This window comes from Penicillium pulvis (genome assembly GCF_028828015.1).
Source record: "Penicillium pulvis strain IBT 33274 chromosome Unknown contig_10_segment0_segment0, whole genome shotgun sequence".
Taxonomy (NCBI): domain Eukaryota; kingdom Fungi; phylum Ascomycota; class Eurotiomycetes; order Eurotiales; family Aspergillaceae; genus Penicillium; species Penicillium pulvis.
In genome coordinates, this window is record NW_026643071.1 from 3,206,249 (window position 1) to 3,228,279 (window position 22,031).

At 39.2% G+C, this 22,031-nt stretch overlaps 5 protein-coding genes across 5 annotated transcripts; 1 reads left to right on the forward strand and 4 right to left on the reverse strand.

Moving 5' to 3' along the window:
* Positions 1–429: 429 nt before the first annotated feature.
* Positions 430–1,306, reverse strand: N7503_001209 (carboxymuconolactone decarboxylase family protein; the record flags this gene model as incomplete). Its single annotated transcript, XM_057060770.1, has 2 exons — positions 430–657; positions 725–1,306. The coding sequence occupies 2 exons, from the start codon at positions 1,304–1,306 to the stop codon at positions 430–432; spliced, it is 810 nt and encodes a 269-aa protein (XP_056927693.1).
* A 749-nt stretch (positions 1,307–2,055) lies between these two features.
* Positions 2,056–3,358, reverse strand: N7503_001210 (uncharacterized protein; the record flags this gene model as incomplete). Its single annotated transcript, XM_057060771.1, has 6 exons — positions 2,056–2,395; positions 2,461–2,624; positions 2,681–2,730; positions 2,790–2,871; positions 2,939–3,165; positions 3,217–3,358. The coding sequence occupies 6 exons, from the start codon at positions 3,356–3,358 to the stop codon at positions 2,056–2,058; spliced, it is 1,005 nt and encodes a 334-aa protein (XP_056927694.1).
* A 371-nt stretch (positions 3,359–3,729) lies between these two features.
* Positions 3,730–4,890, reverse strand: N7503_001211 (alcohol dehydrogenase-like protein; the record flags this gene model as incomplete). Its single annotated transcript, XM_057060772.1, has 1 exon — positions 3,730–4,890. The coding sequence occupies one exon, from the start codon at positions 4,888–4,890 to the stop codon at positions 3,730–3,732; it is 1,161 nt and encodes a 386-aa protein (XP_056927695.1).
* Positions 4,891–7,155: 2,265 nt separating this feature from the next.
* On the forward strand, positions 7,156–7,933 carry N7503_001212 (HXXEE domain-containing protein; the record flags this gene model as incomplete). The annotated part of the gene is made up of 2 exons (XM_057060773.1): positions 7,156–7,431; positions 7,496–7,933. 2 exons carry the CDS (start codon positions 7,156–7,158, stop codon positions 7,931–7,933), a joined length of 714 nt encoding a protein of 237 aa, XP_056927696.1.
* Positions 7,934–10,968: 3,035 nt separating this feature from the next.
* Positions 10,969–13,479, reverse strand: N7503_001213 (uncharacterized protein; the record flags this gene model as incomplete). The annotated part of the gene is made up of 3 exons (XM_057060774.1): positions 10,969–12,394; positions 12,456–12,549; positions 12,624–13,479. The coding sequence occupies 3 exons, from the start codon at positions 13,477–13,479 to the stop codon at positions 10,969–10,971; spliced, it is 2,376 nt and encodes a 791-aa protein (XP_056927697.1).
* Positions 13,480–22,031: the final 8,552 nt, after the last annotated feature.

A 22,031-nucleotide genomic window follows, 5' to 3' on the forward strand; every position in this document is an offset into this window, starting at 1 on the left:
ACAGAATTTACGTCGGATACACCGAAACACCCTAAAACACCGACTATCATTACAAAGACCTATGAATAATGGGCGCAGACACGTCGGATTTATTACCGCATGGCGCACATCCTGATTGTTGGAGCAGAGAGAGAGAGATTAGAAAGTGGCTCCATAAATATGAGCAGACAAAAAGATACGAAACAAATGATAAAACGCGTGGGCAGTAGACTCAGAGGGCATCCAGGTTATTCCTGCCCATGGTGGAAAATGGGAACCAATACCAGAGAACCAGGACCGAGTTTTGATTTTACGATTGACGCCAATGACAACAGCACTTTTGAAGATATTAAGGGTTTTCTAATTTCAATCTCAACTCTTTCTTGGATATTGCAATGGCTATCATATTGATACACTTCTGGGGCGTGTAGGTGCCAATAATATCCAAGACTAGACGTATGTGTCACCATGTTCATCAGTTCTACCGATTAGTTCTTCGAGGATCGGAGCTGCGGCATGCGCCGTATGAACGCTCAACTGGGTGGCGATCTCTAAAACTCCGAGAATTTCTTCCGGAGTACCGCCATATTTCAGCACATTCACCATATGAAGGCGAAGACCTGGCACATATAGATGAGTCGCAGCCGCATCAAAGGCACAATAGATCATTTCCTTCACCTGTCATCCGGTCAGCGTCCGTTAGGAAGAGAACAAGCAGATCATATGTATTAACTACTCAACATACTTTAGGTTCCAATGCACCACCGCCCTGGAAACCATTCACATCCTTTGTCCAGGGGACAGAAGAAAATTCCAGGTAAGCTTTGAAGAATTCCGGGTCTAAGGCGAGAAATTCCTCCCAAGTTCGATGCCAATAGCCCCTCTTTTTCGTGAACTCAGTTTTCAACGCCTCGCGCTGCTCATCAAACGGCTTTCCTGCGTAGGGATGACAGTCGTATATACCCGCCTCTTTCATAACATCGACCAGCAGAGGTACACCGACATTACACGCATGGATTCCCAATGTGCTTGTGAGTTCTATCACCTCCATTATCTCCCTGGTCGTAGCACCCGCTTTCAAAGCTAGCTTGATGTGCTGTTGAATCCCCGGGAGGTAGAGATGGGTAGACGAGCTATCAACGGCAATGGCGATGAGCTGCTGTACCTTGGCCGACAGGTAGTTTTTCTTCTTAGGTACATGTAACAGATCGATGCTTGCGTCTAGGAGCTCCGGACTGAGACGCTGGACTGTCTCCCAGTTAGGATCCCAGGCGTCCTCCCCTAGAATAGAGATGAATTTCTCCTTAAGATTTTGATCGCCCGACATTTTTTTATTGTGAAATTGAGGCATCGATATGTTTAGCCCGAGGAGACTTTTCTGCGCTCATCAAAGCATCAGGAGTGACGATCAATATCAAGGTATTGTACCCCGCTAAGGGATTGGGGAAGGAGGGGGAGTCCGTTGGGGAAAACGACCCCGAATAAAATAAGTTCTCAGTTCGGGCTTCAGAATGAAACCCACAAGCTACCCCCGCCCTTTCAATGAAAGCAGATAAAGTCTACGATTCATCCTTCGTAAGTTACGTACAACGATGTAGACTTGAAGGAATTCAATCACATCTACATTACCTAGAAGCGTTCATATTATGGATGCACATGTGCGCCAGTAGTCTACTTGCGATTATCACGATCATAATTCCAATCAAGCCCATCTTTCCCAAAAAATATATTATCGGGAAATTCAAGTGAGTTGGGTGAGACATCTGTTTTATTAACACCTTCAATGCACTCCCGCTTGGAAGCACACTATAATCTGGTACTCGAATACCATTTGATTCTCCGCTATAGAAGCTGTGAGGACAATAGGACAAAAGCGAGCGATAACCTGTTCTACATATTACTGTATAAATGTAAATGTTCAATTTGAATGAAAACAGGGATACACGACGCGACTTTATTATCTCCGGCCTTGAACACATGTGCCTCATCCATTGATTGTGTGGTGAATCCATTTAAGGTAGTTTCCTATACCATCCACTTGCATCCAGCTGATGCGAATGACGAATGCTTCAGGACTCAGAAGACAGCGATGGCACCTGGAGGGGAACCAATGCCTCCCTTAATATGTAGAGGAGCACTGGTTAGGAAGAAGGTCCATTTTTTCAATTCCGCACATGTGCGGCTAAGCTTTTCCAAATCCCAGAGCTCCCCAATCGGTGTTCCCCATTGGCAAAGAAGCCACTCATGTAGGCAACACTCTTTGGGGTACGGCCATACCTCAATGCTCAAGGTGTCACTTGCCACTGCCGCAAAATGTCTATCGTACAACCATCGCACGGTCTCCATCGTGTTTGCAACGCCGATTGCGCGATTTTGTTTGCGAGTGCCATCACGGCGGGTTGTGGTGTCGGCTTGTCTGAAAGCCAAAATTAGCCACGGAGCCAACTTGAACTGAGATGACTCGCGATGCAGTCAACTTACTCATGCCATCTCACATAACCTGTACGAATCAAAAAGATATCGCCCTGTTTAGTCACAGTGCCTTGCCACTTGAGGACTTCGATAATATCTGAAACAGGAATTGCATGGCTCTGGATGGGCGAAGGAGCCTCTCGGCCAGTGTTGTGAATTTCCCACCACCTCAGCTAGAGACTATTAACAAGGGAAGATGCTTGGCAGGTTTGCCTTAGGAATGAAATACCCAGTCAACCAGAATGCCTCGGCCTACAATTCCTCCCCGTTCGCAGATATCTACCGAGAGGTGTGAGCTTTAAATGAGAGCTTTGTGTTGCCAAGCATGGACAACGAACTGTGAATTCCATTTGTCGGACTGTCCAATGCTGCCTTCATGTCAAGCCCATTGTAAAATTGGCCTTGATTTTGGATACTCCACTGAATCAATGACATATGTGTTAGCATGGGGTATACAATCCTCCCAGTGAAAGCGGTGGAATCAAACATGTTTCAGGCTGTCCCACTGTGAACTTATCTGTGTGTTCATGCAGATCTCGTCATCTAGCCCTTTAAATCCTTCTGAAGTCATGTCTTTGATAACATGGCGGGTAGCTCTGCGGCCAAGGCCTGGGAATTCTAGGTTGTCCAGCGGCCAGTCCAACTGCACATGATACCCGAACTTGATCTCCTGAGACGCCTCAAGCACGACCGATTTTGTTAGAAGATTGAGCGCTAGACAATCTTGAGCATCAAGGAGATTTTCTGGATGGGAGACCAACTTACTTCCAAGCTCATCTTTCTTTCCATTCTTGTCGAAGAAACTCCATAAGGATCCCTGGGGCTGAGATGCCACAGCTGGAAGTTCATCAAAAGGTGGAAAACCAACGGAATCCGTGGCGGGACCGGTTTTGAGTGTCGAGGCCATGAGTGAGCGATATTTACTTCGCGAGTTATGCCTTCAAGTCTTGTACGGCTTGACGAATTGACAACTTTGGAATAACTTTTCAATAATCCTCAGCATCAAAACTGAACTGCTATGAAGCCTGGGAGTTACTTCTGCCGGAATGAATGGAAATTAATTACCCATGTAAAGTGGGGTAGTGATTGAATGGGTCTAACAAGTGGAACGGTTGCAACAAAGGCAATAATATGACACAAGAGACAGTATTTATTACAGAAATTTCCCCATTCTCGGTAATACTGATACACCCCACCTAGCTCTTTATGCTACCTTACGTAGAATGATCATGTCGGCTAAAGAGCGTGTAATACATTGGGGTAACCACATACGACAACCTATGGGGATAAGTCCTCCAGACTCATGTCAACGATAAGCTTTCCATACACCCCAGAATGATGTTGCTCAACTAGCTCATTCAGCTGAGATAGGGCGAATGACTTTGAGGTACTCTGTATCCCATGCTTAGCTGTGAAAGTCAACATATCACGTAGGAGTTGGTTGCTTCCAACTAGACTACCAATAATGGACACATGCCGGAAGACAACATCTTGTGTAGAGAAGGTAAAACCATTCTTCGGGAAAGATACAACGACGCATGTGCCCCGATCCTTCAGCAGTCGCATCCCGTAGTCGAAGGCCGCTTGCGATTCGGGAAGAATGATGGCAGCGTCGCATCCCATTTGCCCTCGCTCGAGAACTGTATCCTCCTTCCCTATATCTTGGACCAGATCCTCGGCCTTGACTTTAGTTGCATCCACAATAGTGGATTGCTTTACGAGCTGCCGAGCGAGATCTAATGCACCTTTTGATGTATCAGTACCACCAATTCTCAGTCCCATGCGATGTGCAAATTGAATTCCCAAGTGGCCCAGTCCCCCTCCACAGCCAATAATCGCAACCCTCTGCCCTGAATGTAGCTCGCACTTGCGCAGTGCCGCATATATGGTTAACCCAGCACACATCAGGGGTGCAGCTTCCCTCGCACTCATGCTAGCGGGGAGTGGTGCGACCTGACGTGAATCCACCACGGCGTATTGAGCAAATCCTCCAGGGACGCTCAGCCCGAGATTTTTGGCATAAGGGCAGTAAACTGAATAGCCTTTGTGGTCGCTAGCCTGGCCGTGATTTGGAATTTGTCGTTCACATTCATGGCAAGATCCGCAGGGGTGGAAGGCGCGACCGGGAACACCTACCCGATCACCAATTCGAAATTCATGAGCCACAGGATCCATTTCATAATTAGATTCGAATGCTTGGGCTACTGTGCCCGCAAATTCATGACAGCCAATGTGAGGCCACTGAGTCGGAGCATTTGCGTGGCCTTGAAACCCGCCCGCAGCACAAACCGCATCCGTGTGGCAATATGAAGCGGCCTCGACCTTTATCAGAAGATCATATGGGGATGTCAATTCTGGCACTGGTATGTCGACTAAAGCATAAGGCTTGTTGTAAGCAGTGAGAACCTGGGCCTTCATGGTCGTTGGTAGAGGGGGCATATTGCTGGACTGCCTTTGTTGTTGGAAATGATGAGATTGAGTTCAATAAACTAATCCAGTGGGAATAGTTCAAAGGTAGGTCTTTGTAACCCCTGCGGTTAATGGGGTTGGAGAAATAGTGCATGGAGATCTTGAGTGAGTGCGGGTGCTCCTTTCCCCACTTATCCCGAGTCTGACTGGGGTAAAACAAACTTCGAACCATTCCCACCCATAGAGGCTTTTCTCTTGCCCTCACCTTTGCTGGATGCGAGAGTTCCATTCTCGGTGCGATCACTGGAGCAGCGTGGCGCCTTTTAATAAACTTAAGTCTTCATCTCATTTGACTTGCCGGTAATTAGTCAAGCTTCAATTTTGGCACTTGGTTAATGAAATGTTTTCCTGTGAATAGCAAGTTCAGGAATTCGCTTGTTATTTCCTTTTGTTGTACTTTTTAAGTAGTCATTGGGCATTTCGTCTCTTGTTGGTTGACATATGTCTAACTCAGTATTAAACAACATGATTCAAATTTTCCTCTTGATATTTCATCTCGATTTTACTTCTTCATTCCAAGGGCAGTGCGCATACTACGCGTGTCTTTCTAGCATATATAGATCTTTCGGTTTACCCCTGTGGATGGATAGTGCGTACTAGGGTTATAGGTCAATAGCAATGGTACATGCCAACCAGCAAGACCTCAGGAGTAGGGTTGAGATCATAAGGCCCTTCTTCACCATAGACTATCTATAGATTGACATGTCATAATGACCAGTTTATTGCTCAAATAATATATTCTCAAACTACGTTCTGAGCTATTTCAACTTTCAGAATCTAATAATGGCAGGCCCCCCGGGCCTTACATAACATTTAGGGGGTTTAAGATGCGGGGTAACTCCACTTACACTTCCCTAAGTTTATTTAATACCTATGGAATCTTTTACCAGCAAGACCTTATTGGCAATTTGATGCTACTGGGGCTAATATACCCTCTAAATAATTTCACTATACTCCCTAACCAGGTATCATAATTAGTCGTGACTAGTATAAACACTGAGCTCTCTAGTGCCTCTTATATGGCGCATGTAGGCAATGCCAACAGGAACATGCAAAGGAATCGCGGATGTCAGGCTGGGTTTGTAAGATGAATGCTTTCTTTGAGTTTATGTCCTTAGGCCGAAAGACTCAAGAGCAAACCAGATAGATTCCGGGGAAGAAATTGGCGGCAGGTAAAGCCCCTATGTTATGACCTTGTTGGTGACCATCGCGGTGTGAGCATTCAAAGGAAATCGCTCGGGTTGCACGCTGGCGTAACCCGGGTTTACAGTACAGCAGAAAAGCCACTAGGAAACCGATACTCCTCGGACTGGTGGATCAGGACCGAGATGAAGCCAGCTAGGAGCCATTTCTGCGCAGTCCTGGGTGTCTTTTGGTTGTTATGGAAATAATTCATGGTCGCCAAAGCCGAGACGGTACCAAGATCGTACCAATGATGACGAAAAAAGTCCAGCATGTTTGCTTATTAGTTATTGAGTGCTTGATCTAATTGTTGACAGGAATAGTTTGACGGTAGTTTTGAAGATGCCAATCCGCGAAAAGAGAAGTAAGAGCGAGCCACTGTAATATTGTTTCTAAGTTAAATGTCTGGCTGGCAGCTATGGTTGAAGTGCATAGCTTAGAGTATCGCTTTTTGATGACTTGGTCCGTACTATGACGTATTCTCTTCTCTATATTCCTTTTTAGTGATAGCCGATTCTTGGTGTCAAAAGGGCGAAGTCCAACGCGGAATCTCGCGATTAGTGATACCGTTAGTCTTAGGGTTTGATACAACCTGCCCAGATATGAATTCGCACGACCTGTACATGCATAAACCACATAAGTCCAAAACAAGAGTTTCTTCTGCCATGTGAATAAACATGCATAAGTATTTCCAATAAGCGATACCGCTTCCCGTTGTGGAGATTTACGGCGCCCCATAAGATCACACCTAGCCTCGATTTACTTTTTCACGCGTAGGCGTGATCCTATCAGATGAGGCGCCTGGCGACCGCGGATGATTAATAAGCTAACCGACACGGAACTTCGGCGCTCGGCGTCGGAGATCGGACACTATCCAACCCGGCTCTGCGGCATTCGTGACGTCATGAATATAGCCAAGCTCCATTCAGGTGCGGGATATATAAACTTTCAATCGCCCTCTAGAGTTTAGACTGCTGAACTCGAGTTCATGAGAACACACCAATAAGGTTCTAACATCAAATGTTTCATCACTGCACGTATTGAAATTACAAGATGAGTCCCGAAGTAGATGCTGTGGTCAAGCAATGGCCATGGATCAGTCTCACTGTCGGCCTGGCTCTTGCTGCACAGCTACTTTTCGGCGAATGGAAGACCGCGCGAGGACCTAGTGATCTCCGATCTTTCGACTCCTGGTATCTGAGAATGCACGATCCTCGCTGGTGGTGCTACGTTTGTGGACCGATGTACATGATTCACCAATTCGAAGAATGGGGATACGACATCAAAGGCGTTCCTTACTCCTTCCACCGATCACTGTGTGAGAACCTGGTATGTATACTCTAGTGGTGGTTTATAGTACTTGGCCTCTCGTGCTGAACATGTGCTGCTGTAGGGCTATCCAGATCCCAATAACTGTCCGGCTACTCCTCTGCCGGTCTGGGGTGTCAATGGCATCATGATGTGGATTGGTGCCTGGTCTCTCCGATATGCCAACCCTTCTGTTGGAGGCGCCAACTACTATGGAATGGTTATGTTCAACAGTCTCACGCACGTTATGCGAGCCATCCTGGACGGTGAATACAACGCAGGCCTTCTCAGCACTTTAGTCAATTTTATGCCTGCCTCTTATTACTTCTACTCTGCCATGTTGGCAGACAAGAAGCTCAAAGAAGCTGGAATCGTGCGCTCATTCGTTCTTGGAATCGTTGGTCACCTGCTCTGGGTTCTTCCCTACATTTGGATCGATAAGGGTTACATCAGCGAGATCACAGCTTGCGGTATCCAATTGCTCAACACCCTGATGTTGCACGTCGTTAACGTACCTATTTGAAGCCTGCGATCCTAAGCGGCATATAGCTCCCTATCCCGCAACTTATAGTGCCAAATGTCTTTCATCTTTCACTAAGAAGGGTACTAGGGGGATTAATAAAGTCAGTGTGTGACTCCCAAGTGCTATCCCATGCCTACCTATGAGCTGCCAAACTAGGGTGTATTTTATGGTAATTTTATGAATTCTTCAATTGGACTACACTAGACTCTATCTTTAAGATATCACCATCCTAAAGAAATAGTATCGAGAATTTGATACCGTTTATATGCGTTGTTGCTTAGATATAAAAAGCCATTTACTATGTATTTTGGGCTGTCCCGCTCGCTTGTGTAATATGTTAGTATTGAGCCGTCTTGGCTGACATTACTAACGTAATTCACCCCCAAGCGAGCCACCCGCTCGGCCGGGCCACCCCATCAAATATTGATAAATTCAATTCAACGTAATTCTACCAAAACAACGTAATATTTCATATGTAAGCTATTTAACAAAATTTGAACAATGTGTGATCTTATGCCCCCGAGTTCCACAATTCGAACACTTTGGTGGAGCTCGTCGGCGTGGTTATTGACCTTGTGATTGACCGGTTGATGGAGGTTGAATTGGAGCTTCTAGAGCTTCTGGAGAGCTAGCTCTCGAAGCTTATACGTCTACTTCGCTAGGTAATATATAGTATTATTATATAGGTTAATCTATAGCTCTTAAATTACGATAATATCGAATATAAGGACTACTAGATCTTAAAGAAATTACGCTATAGCGATATCCTTCGATCAATTCACGTTATATTAGAAAATAGTAAGCTTACGCATTAAAGACGTGGAGTTCTAGTCGGCTTCTTACTATATAGGATCTTAGGTATTCTAGTCGGCTTAAAGTGGTCTATCATGCCGAAGTTCGTGGATATTAAGTCAAGGTTGATATCTCCACTAAGGACGCCTGGATTCTCCTCCGTGTGGCGACGCTTCCGCGGGTTGCTGTTGCGTGGTGTGCGTCTAGTGTTGAAGGCTGTCTGATCGGTGATATCCGTGAGGACGACGTTACTAGATGGTTGGAATTCGCTTTCGTTGTCGTGCTCGGGCTCTGACGCTGAGAGCTCGATATTGATGCTGTTGTTGAGGAACTGCTGCTCGAGAGCTGTGATAAAGACTTTATTCGCCTTTTCCACCCTATCCACGATCCGCTGAGAAAGAGAATTTTGTCAACGCCCGCGTTCCGCATCTCGAACAGCCGTTTCCAGAAAAGACGGCACTACCGTTGATTAGCGAGGCTAAGTCCATAACCTGCTTCCCTTATAAAGCGCTCGTTAGCGACTTTCTCGGCTATCGTGAATTTCACAAGAGGGTCTTTTGAGGTTGGCAGATCCTTTGGGTCAAGGAGTTCGGCGCCTTTTTTGATGTTTTCCTAATATACGGTCTCGTTAAATCGAGATTGGATACCTTTGCTTGTAGAGAATGCATTATCCTGCTTGATTCGCTGGACTGCATCGGGGTATTGCAACTTGACTATGTCATCCACAAAACTCTGAATCGCCTTAACTTTCGTCGTCATAATTGCCCGCTTTGAACGGTGTCCGTACCTTCTAAGTGGATCGTTAAGCTTGATATAATTTGTAAGTATATTCTCGACGATACTATCAGGCGCTTTTTCGCCTTGGCGGGTGTATAAGTCGGTCGAGGGTGTCCCAGCCCGTGGTAAGTTCGTCGATGTGTTCGCTTCATCCGTCAACGGAGAATCGGTTGGCATGCCTACCTCTAGAGGTAGTGCGGCATTATTTATCCCTTGCGATATTGCTTTGAGAGTAGTCCTGTCTTTCGCCTTGATTTTGTTCTTCCTTTTCCTTTTATAGGACGGTGCGTCTAGCCCTGTGTAGTCCGCTCTACTTCGTTTTTCAGGTGTGGGGAGGAACCGATAAGAGCCGCGCTTTGCTTCAGAATCTGGACTAGCTGCGGGAGTAGGAAGAGGTGGTGGATCTGTTATTCCTACCTGCTATCTTGTTTGGCGGACTATGCTTGTTAGTGGAAAGTTGCTCGAACAGCAGTCTGGGGACTCACTAAAGTCAGAAATGCCAGAACTTGCACTGTATGTACTGTATCATCTCACTGCTGGGAATTTGTTTGCATGCTCCTCCTGCCATAGCGTTGCTTTAGTGATGGCGCATCATGTGGGTATCTTCGGCACGCCGGCCTCTTTGCTTTCTCGCACTCTTCGGCCTGCCGCTTCCTCTTAGCTTTCTGCTTTGCTTACGGGTTCTAATTGGACATTAGCTGCCTCTCCCCGAACTTAAGATGCCAATGTAGCTCGCGTTTGAACAAGACAGCTCTTCGACGCATCCGCAACATATCTCGACTTTTTATATATCCAAATATGCTTTTATCTACTAAGGACTGGCGGCTGGTAACCTAAGCTATGTCGCGCATTATATTATTCTAAGGTCCCCGGAAGCGTTGTCTACAACATAGACACCATCCAAGAGCAATTGCCACTGCAATCGCAACACCTACCAAGGCTCCTACTAAGGCAGCATGACTTTGGTGATTAGGTCTTTCTGGTTGCTCAGAATTAGGTTTTAAAGTACTGGTTCGTACGGTGTCTTCTTAGAAGAAGGAATGGAGCCAAGCGTTATTATCGTTATGTAGGTGGTGTGATCCCTAGGGATGGGTAGAGCAAAGTACCTAACCGTTCTAAAGCCGAAGGGCTCTACAGCGCCTAGGTAGTTATATCAATCAAACCTCATTGTCATCGATGATCCTCTTACCACCCTATAAATCCCCCCACACCTTGCAATTTCTTAGTGACCAAGTACCATTTGTTTCGGCAGGACATACTAAAGTAACCCACACAAAAGCTATCCTCAGGTAAAGATTACTGAACATACGAGTGTACAACAGTGATGATTGACTGACATACAAAATATATAGAGCCCACATTCACCGGTTATGATTTCTAGAATGTTTGTTCGGTCTATAAGAAGTGAAAGGACTTGTTACTATTCAATATTGAAGTGTACTGGAACAGTCAGATCCACGTGGATATCACAGAAACAGAGTAAGCAATTTACGGGCACCGCTTTCATGCATGACGCCGATACGGACACGGCTTTTCCTTGGTTTCATGGAAGCCCGCTGCGTGCGGAGGTCCTCCTCTACTCTCTCGACTCTTTTCTCGTACTTCGAAACGTCTATCCCTGGCACCGCCTCGCGCAGGAACTCTGTTAGCCCGCCAACTACCTCGACAAGACTAGGGTCAAAAACGGGTATTTGTTGTTGTTGTTGCTCGTCGGCAATCTCGGCAGAGGCTGGACGAGTTCTGACAAATGAGTATTGTAGTAAGATATCATCGTCGTCACTCGAAATGCTGCCTTGTTGATTCAGAAGGAGCATCCAGCTGCCAGGGTGTATATCTCTGGCTCCGACTTTTGATTCATCACTTGCTGCAAGGTGGCTGCCAAAGAATTCAGTGGGAATGGGGCTCACAGCGAACCGTCCTGGTGATACAAATGGTGGCGACGACTTGTCGTCGTTGGTGGTGGTGAGTGACGAGGAGACTTCCCCGCATGCGAATCGCAAGATGGCCTTGTCAGAACCCGAACCCACGGAACGGAGGTATGATAGAAATCGGACGGCAAAGCGCTCGGGGTCTAGAAGGGTGTTGCCCATGTCGTAATAGTGACTGTTCTGGTGGTCTGTGTCTGCGGCATCTTCGCGCTGATGACCCACAAACGTGAGCATGTGCATCACAGGAAATATTTGGGCAACGGGGGAAGGGTGAGTGAAAATAGTAGTCGAGGGCGATGTGAATTTACGGCTGCGCAAGGATGTCGAAAAGGCATAAGTCGGATAGATGATTCTGTCGCGGAGCCACGCCAAGTCTGCTGATGAATCTCCTGATGACGTCCCCCCCAGTAGCAGCTGCGTGAAAAAACGAGCAGAGGCGTCATCGCTGTGCCTGTCCGGTCCTTGGAGAAAACAGAGCTGTTTGAGGGTCTTGGACTGCGCTAGAGCCGCTACTAGATCACTGAGGTCTCCCAAGTCTCTCTCCACCTTGAAATTAGCGACGCAGAGACTGAGCGCAGACGCGCCTCGAAGTTCTTCAGATGCAATCGCGGCAGCGATCACGGCGGGCGCGAGGTTCCTAAACGCAACCCAGTTGAGGTGCGTTTGTCCGGCGTATGCAACGCGCAGAATATGGCCCGAGGCCTCGGAGGACGGTCCCAGGCTATGGGGCACCTCTTCGAGCCGCCGCCGCAGCTGCTCGCGGAACTCGGCAAGCTTTTGAAATTTGTCGATTGTCTCCTCATCGAGGTGAAGATCGGCGGGATCCTGTGTGAGAATCAGCAGATTATCGATGGCGCGGTCTATGTGCGCATTTCGCGGCGGCTCGTTTGACGTAGTCAAGCGCGAGGGTGTTGTGGTCGATGCATCTTTAGCGCTGGTGGTGGACTTTGAAGGCCAAAAGTCTCTTCCATAAGTCAGTAAATGCCGTAAGTATGTGTAAAACTATGGAAGCACGAGTGATCTACAGACAATTTGAGATGCTTGAGATGACACCTAGCGAAGATTCTCCAGCCTGATCTTCGACTCGAGGCTGATTTTCAAGCTCCGGGGGCCAGACGTCTACCATTACCAAGTCAGCCCATGCACATCATCTTGATACTAGAGATAGTAAGGTGGCGAGGAAACAGACTTACAGTCTAAGGCTGCAGCATAAACAACCGGCGTTTTCTTCAGTATCAGGAACCTGGGGTCCTCTTCCAGGTTCATGTGGTAAAAGTACTTGCGAAGCCACGGAGAAATAGCCAACGGCACTCGAGGCCGCGGGCTGGCAAGTACAGTGTCAGGCTCCTTCTCAGGCGGGGGGTCTTCAACTGGATCCCAGCCACCAGTCTCACACCAATAGGAGACTTCGGCCATATAACGCACGGGGAAACCAACGATGCCGTACTTGACGCCGCTGTCAAGGTCGGAGATGTCGAGAACGACAAGGCCATACTCGAGGCAGTCAGCACGGAACAAAGTGGATAACGGCTGGAGCTGAACGTCGCCGGGGCGCGTGTTCAGGCTATTAGTGGCATTAGAATCGCCATCGTTGCGCAATAATGCCAGCAAAAGGCAGGTCGTTGTGAAGGGAAACTCGCTGAGCCCATCATCATGCCATGGCAGCTCGGGCTGTATTTGCGACTGCTCTTCCTCCTGGGAGCCATCAGGTATAACGAAAGGAGGCTGCGGCCTGTCTGGAATGCTAGGCCGCTCATTACTCTCAGCCTCGTTGTCACCCTGAGACCGACCATACCAGCCCCCCGCGAGTGCCCTCTCCGCCTCAAGTGGCGCGCGGTTCGCGGGATCTGAGAATATTCTGATCAGCGCAAGGATGTCTGCCACAACATTCTCAACGCGTTCCGAAGATGATACTGAGATGTCCTTATCGTTGCCCTGCCGGTAGGCCACGGCCAGAGAGCGGCTGGCTCCGTGGGGGCCCACCTTGGCGACAACGGAGAAGAGGAAGGAGCGGGGACTTTTGGAGTACAGACACTCGTATCCGAACATTATATTATCTACAAGAGGGGACGATTGACATGAGCAAATGGTCCAGATAGCAAACAGCTGGGAAAGAAGGAGAGGAAAAGTGCATCAGCCTAACATTTAGCTTACAACAGCCTCGTATAGGCGTCTGGCAAAAGACCGCTAGCCTTGGCCTAGCGGGACAAAGTGAGGGGGCCAAGCGATGGCTTCTAGACCTCGCCATGTTGCTTTTTTGGGTACCCATAGGGTACCCGCGAACCCGCCAAGAACCCATGAGCCGGTATATTACTGAATTACAATAGTAATATAGACTGTAACACATGATATGTATGAGTGTAATTCGGTATAAATTACCTGTATTCAAATCTCTTGGCGGGTTTTGGGTCAAGGACCGAAACCCGACCCGCGATTTTGGCGAGGTCTAATGGCTTCTTTCACTTCTCCTTTCGGTTCTAGTTATTCTTTTAGGATTGTATACTATAGATTGTTCTAGGGTATCATCAATTCTTCTTAAATCACATATGTTTACTCCGTATAACACGCGATTATATGACACTTCTAGTCTTAAGGCGGGGGTGGATAGACTTCCGTAGAACCTAACTTAGGTCGAAGGTCTTGACCTAAAACCTAACCTAGGCTAGGTCCGGGTCGAACTTCTATAACCTAGACCTAACCTGGACCTAGTGTTGGGTTTTATTAGGGCCCTAATATAACCTAACTTAACCTAACTTTTGCATAATTCTAATTATAAAGCTACTTAGTCATTAAGATAATATACTATTTTTTATATCTATCTAGTCTATATAATATAGCACTACGCCTTCTTTTCATAAATCCCTTGAAATTTTGAGAAATAGACTTATAATCATAAAGAGTTAATTTAGCTTATAATAAATTACTATAGAGCTATATAAAAGTTCTATTATTTAAGGAGCAATATATTAATTATAAGATTTCTGCCTTAAATTAATAGTAAAGTAATAAAGATATATATTAATAATAGAGAGTACTTAGTATAACTTTTAAGAATAGAGATAGTTTTTATTAAATTCTACTAATTTAATGAAATATAGAAAATAATATATATAAAAGTTATTTATTATATTTATTTAATTAGATTAGCTTCCTTAGAAATTAATTAAAAGAATACTATAGAGTAGGAAGGCTACTTAAAGATTAAAGTTTTTCTTCTTAGCGCGATAGGTTAGAATTTTTTAAGGATTAAAATAGTATATTAGAGTAGGAATTAGATTATTACTAGATTATCTAGGTTATTACTAGATTATTACTAGGTTATCTAGATTATTACTAGGTTATTACTAGGTTTTTTAGGTTATTACTAGGTTTTTTAGGTTCTTCTAGGTTTTTTAGGTTATCTCTATATAAAGATAGAGATATCTAGCTAATTAAACCTAATTTTCCTTACTACTCCCTTATTATAGTTAATATATTATATTTTACTTAATTTCTCCCCTACTATATAGAGATAGTGCTACTTAGTAGGTATCTTTTTAATTAATTCTCCCTTATATCTTAAGTTTATCTTAGAGCTAATTTATTATATTATAAAGTTAGTACTCTAACTTTATATCCTCTATTTATAATAGTAAGATAGATAACCTTAGCTATCTTACTATATTAAACCCTTTAGTAACTCTATCTAGTAGCTAATACACGCTTAATATCTCTAACTAAGACTTTCTCTACCTAATATAACTAGTAGTCCCCTCCTCTTTTATATATATTAGACCTAACTAAAGGAAGGCCTTTATTCTCTATAAGAGAATAGCCTATAATAACTAGGTAGAATAGTAGTTATATACTAATTATAGGAGAAAGAGTAAGATTAAGTAGGACTTAACCTAATATATAGAGATCTAGGGCTTATTTAACTAGATTATATATAATCTAGATAGTATACTAAAGATAATATACTAACGCTATAGAGCTATTCTTAAGCACCCTTATATAGCTAATCTAAAGTTAAAGGAGGGTAGGGTATAATACTATAATATATTAATAATATAGAAATATATTAAGACTACTAGCTATATATAGGCTAGCTAAGGAAAGGGGAATAAGATTACTAAGTTTCTTAAGAATAGGATATATTAATAGGGCCTTTAGCTAAAATTAGCTTCTAACTTCTAAGCTAATATATTTTAGATAGCACTAGAAACTACTAATAGATAATAATACGCCCTTTTTATAAGAATTATAAGAAGAAGATCTCCTCTAATTCTTAACGCTTAATTAATTCCTATTATATCTTATTAAGTATCCCTTACTCTAGTATCTAATTTCTTAAGCTCGCTATACCCTAAGCCTACTAATAATTCCCTCTACTAATATAATCTACTACTAATTAATAAATATAGTTAAAGACTAATAAGAAGGTATACTTTAGAGATTATTAGTTAGCTTAAAGATATTAATTATACTTAATTATTAGACGTCTCCCTATTTATAATTATTTATAGTAATTATAGACTATTTTATTAATACTAATTAGAGGTACTAGGAGGTATTACTTAGTTTTAAGCCTATTTATAGTTTATATATAGATATAAATCTTAGTGATATACTCTTTTAAACTCTTATAGAGTATAATATTAAAGGCTAAGTATTTAGAATTACTATAGATAATATATTAAATAATAAGACTTTAGTTACTTCTCTCTAGTAGTCTCTCTAGTAGGCTCTTATAGATAATATGATTCTTCCTTAAATTCTATACCTTACTTATATTATCTAGCTTAGTCTCTAATAGCTTCTTAGCTATATTAAGGTAAATCTATTAAATAAGTTAGCTAAGATAAAATAGATAAAGAAGTAGTTAAGACTAGTAAAGCTTAGTATATAGTACTAAGTATATAAGATTTCCTATACCTTAAATAAGGTCTACTTTCTTATTATCTATGTTAATATAAGTCCTTAGCGCTAGGAAATATTCTATAATCTCTAGATAATAGATATAAAGCTAGTACCTATCTAAGATATAAGAACTTAATAGAATTTAACGTTCTTAATACTTTACTAAGTAAAGTATCTATATAATATCTTTACCCTATTTTATATAGAGTATAACTATAAGGAGATACTACTAAATAAAGAAGAATAGCGCTAGGTTAACTATCTTCTTTATATTACTAAGCCTTTCTTTAATTATATAACTTAACTTTTAAAGATTTATAATATTATAGTATATTATATCTTTAAGATCTATAATAAGCTCTTTAAATACCTTAAATAGTTAATAAAATAGCTATAATAAAAGCGCGTTCTATAGAAGTAAGAGATACTCTACGCGCTAGAAGCTAGTTAGGTTAAGCTTAATAAATATTACTCTTAAACTAGTAGTATTTAAGGATATCTCTATACTATTAATATAATACTTACGCCTATAAATAAGTTTAAATTCTTCCTAATAAATAATTAGGATTAGAAATAGCGCGAAACTTATTATAACTCCTTCTAATAGGCACTTATTCTATACTAAGAGTAACTCTTATTACTTAGCTAGTCCTTAAATAGAACTTATCTAATTATTTAAGTAAGCTTAAAGCTTAATAAAATATTAGATAAAAATATAGTATAACTAAAGATAGTGACTAATAAAATAATCTAATATCTTAATAGTAGTATATTTTTAATAAATTCTTTATAATATTATACTAATTAGTTAATAGATACTATTTATCTTAGGCCTCTTATCTTCTAAAAAGAGCACTAAACTCGCTTTCTAATAATTACTACCCTTATATAAGATATACTTTCCTTCCTAGTAATAGATATAGATATTAAATAACTCTTTAATATTACTTAGGATATCTATTATTATTATTAAGGGAGATAAAAGAAGTAGATAATTAAAGAGCTAATAATATTTCTTTATACTTTAAGATTTAATATTAAAGAGAAGGAAGTAAAGTATCTAGAGAAATTCTTCTCTTATATTAAGATAGAAATAGTGAAGGAAGAGAAAGATAATAAGCTTAAGGAGGTGGAATTTAACTTAATTAGTGATACTAAGGAGATAGATATAGAGATAAGTAATTATATATAGCTAGATAAGGTAGATAAGCCCTAGCTTCTAGCACCTAAAAATAGTATCTAGATATAAGTATTAGGATAGAAACGTAAGACTTAAGAGGATAAGGTTTTTAAGTATTACTTAAAATAATTATATATAATTTTCTTATTAGGGGGCTACCCCCCTAATAAACTATTAATAGAATATATACTATTTTTATCCTAGTATACTTCTTTCCCCTTATTATAAAGGAAATATATAATATTATAGGTAAAAACCGTATAATTTATATAAAGATAGAAAGTCATAAGTCTTAGTATATCTATTATATTTATAATCTAAGTTAGGGCCCTAGACCTAACGCTAGATTAGATATTATAACCTAGACCTAGTATTAGGTCTAAATCTTTAACCTAAAACCTAACTAGGTCTAGGTTAGGTCTAGGTTAGGTCTAGGTTAAGTTAGGTTCTATAGAAGTCTAGGGGTAGAAAGGGCTAATGTAGTAAGTCCCTAAGCGTTAGGGATCTCTCTCTAGAGGCATCGCTAGGCTTACGTTCTAAGGTAAAGATACTTATATAGAGCATTCTTAATAGCTCTTAGACCATAGGTCTACTTAGACTATCCTATTTATTGATTCTCCTTATTATATACCTAGGCTTCGGTAAATAGGGCCCTATTCTAAAATTCTAGAACCCACCCCAACCCCAAAAATCCATGCCCCTATTAGGGCCCCTATAGGGCCCTAATAGGGGCGTGTTATTAGATAAGGTTAGCGTAGATGCCTAATTTAGCCTGATTTGGCCTGATTTTCGCCTGACTTTGCCTAATATCTATCTAGTTTTGTATATTTTCTACTAAGACTTTTTTTTAATTATAGTCTATTCTAGTCTATATATATATAGAATATATAGCTCTACTACCTTACTAATTATATATCTTAGTCTTCGCCTTAACTACCCTTTATATATATATATTAAATAAAGAATAATCTATATTATAAGGTAATAATTATAAGGAATAAAAGGGCTAGGTAAGAAGATAGTAAAAGGGAACTAAAAGGAATATAAAATAATACTAATATAGTATAGATTTAAGGTCTAAGGTAATATAGATTATATTAGTTTTAAAACTAATTCTTAAGGAAGAGAAGAATCTAAAAAGAGAGAGATTCTTCTTCTTTCTTAATATAGAGGAAGTAAGAGCTAAGTAAGAGTAAAATAAATAGTTTATAATAATCTTACTTTAAATATCTCTTTATTATAGATTAGCTCTAGGTAAGCCTAGAGCTTACTCTTAATCTAGAAGTTAAATTAGAACTAATTTAGTACTATTTTAGGATATCTAAAGTATTCTATAATTTCTATCTTAAAAAAATAGATATCTATCTTTTCTTTTATAATAATTATTCTCTCTCTTTCTATAGAATTAATCTTAATTCTAGATAAAGAATAATATAGGAAACTAATAGAAGTTTAGGGAATATATATTAAAGAACTTCTAGTTATATATAATATATATTTCTTTATTTAATATAATATATAGTAACTTTAAAATTTTAGTTTACTCTTAGATATTACTTTATTTTTAATTTACTTTTATATTATATTTATATTATAGTTCCTATAATTTAGCGTACTTAAGTAATTATAGTAATATAGTTATAGTATATATAATACTTTTATAATTAATTACTTATTTAGACTCTAGTTAAATCTATAGTAGATATTATAGCTAAGATTAAAGCTTTTATTAATCTAGATATATTAATCTTAATATCTTATTTATATTAAGATATTACTACTATATTATATAATTATTATACTTCTATTAAAAAGATATATAAATAAGTTAATACTAGAATAGTAGAGAATATAACTAATTTTAATCTTATTATTAAATAGACTATAAAATTCTAAGAGCCTCTAGGAGCTAAGAATCTACTAAAAGAGGACTAAATAGAAGATAAATTTTATTTAAGATTAAAATAAGTAGTTTATAATCTAAGATAGAGCTTAGAAGCTTCTTTAATAATATATTATATTATATATAATTTAATAGTGAAAAAGATAGTAATTCTAGTATATATTAACTTATTATTATTTTAGTATTAATTTATTAATCTCTTACTTTTAGATTACTAAAGTAAATTATTAGAAATATCTTATCTAATATAAATAGGATATTATTTTATATTATCTAGTTAGAGTAGACTATAATATAATAGGTCTTTAATATAAGTATTTATTATAACTTTAAGAGAGTAATAAAGGATATATCTACTAGCTAATAATAAAATATATACTCTTAGAAGAGATTAAATAGGCTATTTATATTATTTAGGGTATAGATAAAATTAATACTATTAGAAACTATAAAGAAGATAATCCTATAGAATTATAAATAATAAAGATTTAAGAGACTTTCTTATTAAAGCTAATTATAATTTAAGTATAAAGTAAGATAAAAATAAAATAAAAATAAGATTAATTTAAAGTAGAAGTAAGAGTTAAATATATTTTCTTAATTTTTTAAATTTACTAATTAGAGCTAGTATATTAATATTTTTTCTTATTATCTATTAATTATATCCTAAGGACTAATCTTTATATCTTAATAGAAAGTAATCTTCTTTATTAATCTTCTTCTTTTCTTTAACTTCTTCTATTTCTTAATTATTCTTATCTTCTAGAGATAGAAATAATATAGTTTTACTTTACTCTTACTTTTAATTTACTTATAATTTAAGTAATAAAATATAAAAGATATTATAGATTTTATAATATTTTATAAATAAAGTAATTTAATAGGCTTATTAGCTAATTTAATCTAGTATTTTAAATAGGCTAATAAATTTAGGAATAAGCTTTTTTACTAAAATCTTTAGTTATAGATTTCTTATTAAGAGAGAAATAAGATCTTCTTTTTTAAAGATAATATTTATATACTTCTTATTATATTATTTCTAGTATAATTTAATAGCGATTTATTACTATTTTTTAAGCTTTTCTTATATTATTCTTATTTTTATTATTTTAGCTTTAACTTCTAGGACCTCTCTTTCTTTAATACTAGCCTTAGTATATATATAAAAGCTAGATTAATATCTTATTAAAATAATAAAAGATAAGACTTTTATTATAGAATTAATAGCGCTATTATAAGTAAATTCTATATTTTAGAATAGAGTTAGCTAGTTAGTTTACTTAGTATTAATAAAGTAATATAAATAATATTCTAGAACTTAGTTTATTCTCTTAGTTTATCTATTAGTTTAGAGATAGAATACTATAAAGAGATATTACTTTATATATAAAAGATAATATAAGCTAGACTAGAAATTATTTATAAAAACTAATCTATAATTAGATATAATTCTATCTAGAGCTCTATATTTTAGTTATAGTAGTAGTAGTAGTAGTAGAATTTATTTATCCAATCTAGCTTACCTCTAGTAATAGCCACTATATAGGGGTGCTACTAGGCCTACCTAGTGGCGAAATAGTGCGCTATACCTAGGTATGCGTATATAGAGCTAGAGCTAAAGTTAGGGTTCGCCATATAGGTGGTGGACCCTATTTCTGCCTATAGTATGCCCGCTGCTAAGAAATTAAATATAAAGGAGAAAGCGGTATGGATATTAAATATAAAGGAGAAAGCGGTGTGGATTTCCGCTAAAGAATCAAGGAGAAATAAAGGAAAGAACGTTAAAGGAAAGTCAATCTCCGCCCTAGTAACACAGCCACCAGCATCCAGCTTTTTATAGCTTTTTACTAGCCTTTTCCCACCTTACTAGGAGGCCTGCTATATCTTCTAAACCCCTCTTAAGATTATTGCACCTGCTACGCCCGTAACTTTATTTTTCCGCCCCGCATACCTCCGCGGTTTCGCCGCATCTCCACGCTCCCATACCTTTATATCTCCTACTTCCTACTTCTAATACCCCTCGCACTACTATATCCTCTTCTTCTTACTCTACTCTTATTTCTATCTTACTTCTACCTTACTTCCTCTATAACACGCTATCTCTAGATATATAACTATTTCCCTAGCTAGTTAGCTACTTCTACGCTATTCTACCTCTTAAGGGAAGGAGGGGACCTAGCCCTTCTTCTTACGATCTATATTTTATCTATCACTACTATACTATCTTATTAGATCATACTAGTTATTCTTATTACTCTAGGTCTAGTTTAAATCCTTTAGCGTTAGGATTAACTATATAAAACTACCTAAGAAGTTAGGTCTTTTCTATAAAGATAGAGATCGCTAGTATAGCACTTCGCTCTTATATAAGCTAGTTAAATAATAGAGATATATATATACGCGCTTATATAAGCGCTACTTATATATCTCTACGCTCATCTTTAAAAAAGGGGCACTCTAAGAGTATATATCTTAGTTACTAGTACCTAAGATTATATATATAGTAAGATAAGTCTATAACTCTAATTCTCTATAGATAATATTTTAATCTAATAATATTAAGCTATATCTAGAGTATAATTAATACTAATACTTTTCTTTAGCCTTTCTAGTAGTCTA